The sequence below is a fragment of the Eufriesea mexicana genome, unplaced genomic scaffold, assembly GCF_001483705.2.
Source record: "Eufriesea mexicana isolate 0111107269 unplaced genomic scaffold, ASM148370v2 scaffold1801, whole genome shotgun sequence".
NCBI classification, from domain to species: domain Eukaryota; kingdom Metazoa; phylum Arthropoda; class Insecta; order Hymenoptera; family Apidae; genus Eufriesea; species Eufriesea mexicana.
The window spans coordinates 1139569-1148505 of record NW_016909918.1 but is presented as its reverse complement, the minus strand read 5'-3'; the positions used below and the strand labels follow the sequence as shown (position 1 = coordinate 1148505).

Below are 8937 nucleotides of genomic sequence, written 5' to 3'. Positions count from 1 at the left end.
TAAAATAATACAACTTTAAATACTCACATTCAAGTGTAAAAAATTAATCAAGGTTGAAAACGAGAAAGAAAACAAATTATTAGAAATTATTTAACAACCGTCATCGAAGAATAACGAAAATCTATTATCTCCAATTATCTACCACAGGTTTGATTGACAGAGAGATACAGAAAACAGTTGTAAATATAAGACTCCGATAAGAGATTCCGATTACAGTTCAAATATCTATAAAAATTGTCTAAACGATCATTATAACAAGCAAAATCACCAAAAAATGATATATCCAATTCCAAAATCAAATTCCTACGTCCCTAATTAACACGTTAAGTGTCCAGCCCGTTTCGCTTGCCGTTCCGTTCAGGCCCAAACCCCGCCGTCAAGTGGACCACCGACGAAGTATTCATAAAACTCGAAGATACTGTACCAATTGCTATAACAGGAATTCCCAAACATTAGGTCCAAAGATGGCGAAGAATTTAACACCAAAAGTTAGCATCTTTCGGTCCCAGTCTGGCCTGGTCCCTGAGGACCGGCTGGGCCCGAACGAAAAGTCTAACGCTGGTCCCTGGGGACCAGCGTGGCACTTAATATGTTAATCAACAAATGAAATCATCACCAATCATTTCCAGAAATTCGAAAGTACTCAGTTTTCAAGAACAAGCAATCCATCAGGCACATTTTATATCATTAACAGCTATTCGATTAACAATTAACAGAAATGCAGATCATGCTTCTCCTGTATCAGACATACGAAGTCATGATGATTCGTTGTAGAATCTAGGTGGAACTGATGATATTCTCATTTCAAATCACACATACACACACGCATACACACGTGCGCCTGGAAGAGTAAACATTGACGTTCATGAAATAACGGTGAAGATAATTTAACGATGTGTGTAACGACTTTTCGTCCAAGAGTAGCATTCAACGGCAAATAGTGGACTGAGCAACAGCCAGTCTCTGCGAACTGTCATGGCCGACTACTTGCAAATCTTAGGGGTCCTCGTGGCGCTGTTGCTCGCGTTATACTATTACCTGGGGTCGTCGTTCGATTATTGGAAAAATCGCGGTGTGGTTGGACCTAAGCCTATACCAATTTTCGGCAACGTCAAGGATGTTCTGCTCAGGAAGATTAATTTGGGTGATTACGTGGCGCAGATATATAACGAATACAAGGACGAGATTATGATCGGTATATTTGCAAGAGTAACGCCGACTGTTATTTTGCGAGACATGGACCTCATCAAGGACGTTTTAATCAAAGACTTCTCTTCGTTCGATGACAGGGGATCGAATGTTTTCGAGAGGGTATGTATACGAGAGATTAATACTTAAATTAAATTTTCATTTTACTCTTGATATATAGAATTCAGCGATTCAAGAGAATTTGACAGAGACACGTTAACGAAAAAATGTTATTAGTTAGGAATATGTGAAAGGAGAATAAAATTTGAGGAATTTGAATTGTAAATGGTGAGAACGTTGGTATAACTGAAGTTATGCTAGGTGAGAATTTTGGGAAATTTTCTGAAGGATCAGTGATTGTATATTTGCAGAATGTGTGCAATAAAAATAGTTTTATGTTGTATGAATATTGTGGATTTTATATTTATCGAATTTTTATAGAATTTATTAATTTGTATATCCTATTAATATATTTTGCAAATATTTCTATACTTTATGTGTAAATGGTAAAATTAAATAGAACCAAAATTTGCAATTTATTGAAATTTTCAATTATTTATAATTTCAATATTGATTTTCTCTAGCGAAATCGAAGTAGATTTCGAAGTAGAAATTAGAGATATAATTACAGATATCGTTATATGGAAAATAATCATTAAGGAATGCACTGATAATTCTAATTTTTTGAGTATATTTTGTCATTACTATCAGTATTTATAGTAATAATAACATAGGAACAATTATTAAAATCATAAAATAGATCATTTTCTCATTCATTTCACTTTAAATATAAGAAATTATGATATCTATTAATCTTTTCATTATGAAGAACATATATATACTATTTTCTCAAATGTCTAGTAGCCAATCACTGATACACGCAATTATGGTATAATTATATGGAGAACAAAAATGTCTATATTCATAATTATGTCTTACCTGCATACCAAAAGTTTCTTCTATTTCAAGGTTATCGCAGCGAAAAAAATTAATAATAAATTCAAATTTGGGAAATATGAAGTCTGTCAAATTGAAAATAATTAATTTCTGCTGTCAATAAAAGCAATGCAAGAAACAATAACAAATGAATAAAGAAATATTCATTATTGAAAATTATTTACATAAGTTATTTATATAAAAGCCAATTATTATGTTTCCTTTGCATAAATATTCATATGTATATCACATATTTAAAAGAATGGACACATCTACACGCTCGTTTACTATAGACTTCAATACTATCTGAATAAAAATCAACAGTACACCTTAGAATAGCAAATACACCGTATCTATAAATATATAATGTAATTAAGTAAATACATTTAACACGTTAAGTGCCCAGCCCGTTTCGCTTGCCGTTCCGTTCAGGCCCAAACCCCGCCGTCAAGTGGACCACCGACGAAGTATTCATAAAATTCGGAAATACTGCACCAATTGCTATAACAGAAATTCCCAAACATTAGGTCCAAAGATGGCGAAGAATTTAACACCAAAAGTTAGCACCGTTCGGTCCAAGTCTGAGCTGGTTCCTGAGGACCGGCCGGGCCCGAACGGAGAGCCTAGCGTCGGTCCCAGGGGACCGCCGTGGCGCTTAACGTGTTAACTAAAATCATTTTTCTCCGCTCTTTTATCCACGATTCTTAAAATCCAATTATTTTTATTTAATTATAAACGCAGTCTGATCCGCTGACGGCGAACTTGTTCAACCTGGAGCCGGAAAGATGGCGGCCACTGCGAATGAGATTGTCGCCAGTGTTCACTTCCGGCAAATTAAAAGATATGTTCCCCTTGATACTGGAGTGTGCTGAACATTTGGAGCAATGCTTGGACAAAGTGGCAGAAAAGAGCGAACCCATAATAGAGTGTCGCGAAATAGCAGCGAGGTACTCCACAGACGTGATTGGCAACTGTGCTTTCGGGATCAACATGAACACCCTGGAAAACGAGCGCAGCGAATTTCGAAGAATAGGAAGAAAGATCTTCGACCAGGATTTCATATTGGCACTGAGGTTCACTCTACGAGAGTCTGCGCCAGGAATCTATGGTTTACTTTCCTACCTGTTACCGCAAACGGAAATAACCACGTTCCTGACGAAAGTCATCTCGGATACGATCAAGTATAGAGAAGAGAACAACGTCGTGAGGCCAGATTTTATAAACATGCTGATGGAGTTGAAGAAGCATCCGGATAAACTGGAGAATATCGGTGAGTCGAGTAATTTTATTTCCTATCGATGTCAATGATTAGAAAACGAGATACGGTTCGTGGCAAAAGTACTACCTGTTATCACAGAGGGTATAGGTACCTGACACTGACAAGTGTATACTTTAAATATGTCAGAGAGATTGCAGACTGTATTTATTACGAATATAATATACTAGGTCTTATCACGAGCAATGTTTTTCAGTTTTCCTCGATAAAAATTGCACATTCTTTCTATAATAATGCGATCAATAAATCGATCGTGTACAGTGAATCCCAGCATGATTCTACTGCAGTTGCATTACTGTAGCATTATACCTTGCTTTTGGGAAAAAGTATGAAGACGGATATTAATAAAGCTAATCAAAATTCGGAAGAAAATTTGCTCTTAGTAAATCCTCATTAACATAAGTTTAACATTTTGGTAATTAGTAATAATGATATTATATGTACCCCTCAAATTATTATTATCATTATACGTTAATATACATATCTGTTTGGAGACGTACAATTTTCAAATTCGAGAATTACTCGAATCCAAAAATTCGTAAAACTTTGATACTCGAAACTCTTAAAATTTAAATTACTCGATTTAAAGAGAATATTTCGTTTGAAAATTCTTGCATATATCTTCTTTCGATATATTTAGGCAACACGAAAATAAAAATCAAAATATAGATAACGATTACTTATTTGTAAATTTTATATTTTTTCGTATCCAGGTTATCACAATTTATAATAGGATAAACGAAAAAATTACAAAGTTTCAAATTTTCTAAACGCGAAACTTTTATTAGGGTTTAAAAAATTAAAAGTTTCAACCATTCGAGATAATTCAGAAATTCTAAACATTGAAATAGCAATATATTCAATGATGTTTAATTTGTTACTTTAATTGAGATTTACAAAAATTTCCAGATTTAACAGACACTCTGCTCACCGCCCAAGCTTTCATCTTCTTCGCGGCTGGATTTGAGACATCCTCCACGACAATTGGCCACGCTCTTTACGAACTGGCCCTGAACCCTTCTATACAGGACAAACTACGCGAGGAAATGAAAGAGTTCAGTACCAAGAACAATGGTAATCTTACGTACAATGTGGTCAAGGACATGAAATACTTGGACAAGGTATTTAAAGGTATGTGCCAATTATTAAATTAATAATTTTGAAGCTTCAAAACTGTAGACAAGAGAAACGGTTAACGAAATTCTATAGAAAGAGAAAGAAAAAGAATCTCTATTAATGTTTCACAAAATACTTGGCAGCAAAAATATGGAATTATAAACTATCGATGAAGCGACACGATCGTTTCATTTTTTTCTAATTATAAATTAGATAGTATATATATATATTGTAGAGATTGAGTGGGTGGTTGGTAAATAATATAACTACTATTTATTGAGCATAAAATATTAATATAATACAATGTGCGGTGACGGTAAAGACTACGAATATAGATATGTATATATTTCAACTAAACTCTTACGACTACAACGACACAATTATACCTAAGAACACGATTACAACTAGCAACACGATAACAACTCACAACACGACTACAAGCAACTCTCCAGAACTGTCTCTCAAGAAGAAGCGTCTATCAAGAATCTTCCCTCACGAATCGTCTCTCGCTAATCCTCTCTCAAAAATCGTGCCTTCCTTATATATTTCCTAAAAAGCCTCCCCCAACACGACCAAATATGGTCATGCTAAGGGCCTGACGCATCGCCGAGGTTTTTTCAAATGACCTGGCCCTCGAACCCTCGGCGACTTTCCAACCCAAAGTCACCTACACACGAGGTGGGCATTCTGCGATACTACAATATTAATTATAAATTTTATGCGAAATATATTATTCGACCATTCTGTAATACAGTGAAATATTTATAACATTGTATACATTTGTCTTTCTTCAACAGAGACACTTAGGAAGTATCCACCAGCAATGTTTTTAAGGAGAAAATGCAATGGCAATTATACCTTTAGTGGTACGAAAGTAACGATCACTAAGGGAACCAAGCTGATTATACCAGTGTATGGAATTCAGAAAGATCCTAATATCTACCCAAATCCGGATGTCTTCGACCCAGAAAGATTCAACGAAGATGCAGAGGCTGCCAGACATCCGATGAGCTTCTTGCCTTTCGGCGATGGACCAAGAAATTGCATTGGTAATTGGAAAAGTATATTATAATAATAAATAAATAACTAAATAATTATTTTATAAAAGATGTAGTAATTATATAATATTATAAATTATGTATAGTTTGTATTATAGTATTGTATACGTTATATAGTACAAAATTATATATTGCATTATTATATACTACGATGTTACGTACTATAATATTGCATCATTATATATTATACGTTTATTTTTGTGGTTGTAAGGAAAACGTGGAATCTCTGATAGATATTTTCATTTTCGAGTTATTGCAGTTCAAAGTTCAAAACATCAGTTCACTTTGCACTTGATTACATTGGATAACTGTTTTTGAGATACACAATTTGTGTTTATTTCCTTTTCCTTTTGATAAATATGTGAATCGTTGTAATTTTAAATTGAGTAAATTCGCAATCCAATTAATGAATGAACAAGAATTCTTTAAAATTATGACGTAAAATTGTGTCTTATAATCACATACATATTATACATATATGTATTTTAATATCATGTAATATTTTATTTTATAACGTATAATATACGAACCGTTTACTGCACAAATCTATTAATTCCATTTTTTGAAAAATCTTAAATTTAAGTGTCAAAGCACTTGGTATAGTCATAACTTTTTATATTTAAGATTTTTCAAAAAGTGGAGTTAATCAATTTGTGCAGCGAACGGCTCAGGCAACAGAAAATTATACTGTAAAAAATAAGTAAAATATTTAGTGCAATTTATAATGCATAAAATTCACAGTTAATTCTTTAATCATACAGATCTTTAAACATAGTAAAAATCATTAAAATGGATGTTGTGAAGAAAATAAAAATTAATGAATACATTAAGTTGATTTATTTATGTTTATCCATCCTAATGAACTTAATTATTGTTCCAGGAGCACGTTTTGCACTTTATCAAACCAAAATTGGGCTGATAAAAATGTTGGAAAATTTCAGAATTGATGTTTGTGAAAAGACAATGACTTCTTACGTAAATAACCCAAAATCGTTAACTCTGGCTCCGATGGGTGGAATTCACTTAAAAATAAGCAAGGTAGAAAAATTGTTGTTATGAACTAAGAATTAATTTTTTGATACTTTCAATTATATATGTCTGAATTTAATATTAATATTTATTTAAAACGGCATAAATTTTTGTTATGAACAAAGAATTAATTTTTTGATACTTTCAATTATATATGTCTGAATTTAATATTAATATTTGATATTTGCAATATAAGTAGTAATAGGTTAAAGTAATTTTAATACGTTTGATTCATTGTATTAAAAATGTGGCAATTTCCAATTGCTTGAAAAACATAAATAACATAAATAATAAATAATATTCAAATCTTTTTTAATGTTTATAAAATATCTAAAAATGAAAAAGAATATATCTTTTATTGTTATCTTCTTTATTATTCCATTTAAACAGTTCTATTCTACAAGTGTACTTTAAAAAACAATTATAAAATAAATAATTAAAATAATTTAAAATAATTATTATTTATTTATACCTTCTTCACCAATTAGACTGCGGATTGAACTAATCGAAATTTGAACTACGTCTCGTGTGACAATGAAATGTGAATAGAATGGGTGTTGGTTAACTATGACGAAATAGCTGAATTAACTTTTTAATGATTCAACAATGGATTGTTAAATTACAACTAGAAAGAAACTTAATACCGATGAAATATTCTTATAACAATTGCATTATTTATATAATTAAAAAATATTTCTGAGTTTCAAAATATTTTAACTCAACTTTATTTCAGTATTTGCTATTCTTCATACAAGTAGCAAGAAAAGCAATATGTGAATTAAGCCGTTCACTGCACAAATTAATTAATTCCATAAAATAAAAAGTGGAGAAATGCAATGAAATAATATATATTGTTTCTTAAAATTCCCTTTATAATTTAAAATAAATATCGAAATAAATATCGTAGAATACATAAATACAAATGTAACTTTCATCTAACGGTATATCAAATTTAAATTTATAAGAAAAAATAGCCAAAAGGTAATCGTTGGTAATGTTACCATTTTTATGTTACTGGAAGAGTTAATCGATTTGGCAAGTGAAAAAAAGTAATAAATTTAAATTTTACTAAATTTTATTTAAATTCTGATAAGGCGGCACTATAAAATTCACCGTTATCATTCATGGTTTGCTAGTGCATTTGAGTTGCGTTATTGCAACGATTTACATTAGAGTACGGAGTTAATCAAAGTGACCTCTGAAATAAATTATTCATTATTCAGTGGCCAAAAAATTGTTGTCGTTTAATAGTGTTAATCTTAATTATCAAGGAAAGTTATTATAAATGTAAAAAGTTACAATTATACCAAGTGCTTTGACACTTAAATTTAAGATTTTTCAACAAGTGGAGTTAATCGATTTGTTCAGTGAACGACTCAATTATCAATCTGATTAATTATATATTACGTTAAAGACGACACATTTTTGTTAATGAATCATTATATTTCAATTCTTTTCTGATAAATTTCAATATTTCTATTTATATCCTGTACCGATATCGATGTTTTATTTTGACCATTGCCGTTATCTTCAATTTGAATACTACAATATATTAATTGAGTATTCGACTTTATTTGCGTTGACATTGTATTCGTTTCGTAAATTCCTTTCTCGTTCAAGAATTTCAAACAAGAAATGAAATCGAGAAATACTTGCGTCTCACTTTCAGCCAATTATAAGTTAGACCCCTAGTCTATGTTCTTTGTACGCGCTTATAGTTCAGGCATACACTATTCGGCATGAAACAAGGGCAAAAAACCCTCAAACAATTTCTCCCACTTACCTTATCCATTAAATAAGACACAATTACAAGCATTATAAAATCCAATTATTAGTTATCTGTGCCAGGGTAGTCGTGCACTCGGTAGCTCCACGTTTTCGTAAGTCTGCCTGGAGTCGACTGCGAACCTCTCGAGCCATTCTCTACCATCGATCATGCTACGAGTTCGTTGGCATGACATGGGGGCTGATAGTGTACGCAGCGCCAAGACGAGGGTCTGTAGCCCTGATCGACCTAGGTATACTGTGGAGCTCCGAGTCCGTACTCAGAACAAATCCCGATTTGATTAAGCGTAATGTAATATATCTATCTTCCCTAATATAATTTTAACAATAGCTAACACGAATTTTCATTATTAACTGGAAGAATCACCTCTACAAATCGAATACTGAACGAGGAGTGAGATAAAACATTGGTATACACATAACATGCGAAGCTAGATGACCTTTGGATAGAATAGAGATAGGAACTATCTTAGTATCAGATAGAACAGGATCTCACCAAATAGGATCTACCATACAATAGACCACGGCCATTAAGATAGATCACAGCAT

At 32.2% G+C, this 8937-nt stretch overlaps 1 protein-coding gene across 1 annotated transcript; it reads left to right on the top strand.

Moving 5' to 3' along the window:
* The first annotated feature begins 975 nt into the window (after positions 1-975).
* LOC108549038 (cytochrome P450 6B1-like) lies at positions 976-6633 on the top strand. Its single transcript, XM_017902249.1, has 5 exons — positions 976-1311; positions 2866-3394; positions 4310-4531; positions 5314-5565; positions 6455-6633. The coding sequence occupies exons 1-5, from the start codon at positions 976-978 to the stop codon at positions 6631-6633; spliced, it is 1518 nt and encodes a 505-aa protein (XP_017757738.1).
* Positions 6634-8937: the final 2304 nt, after the last annotated feature.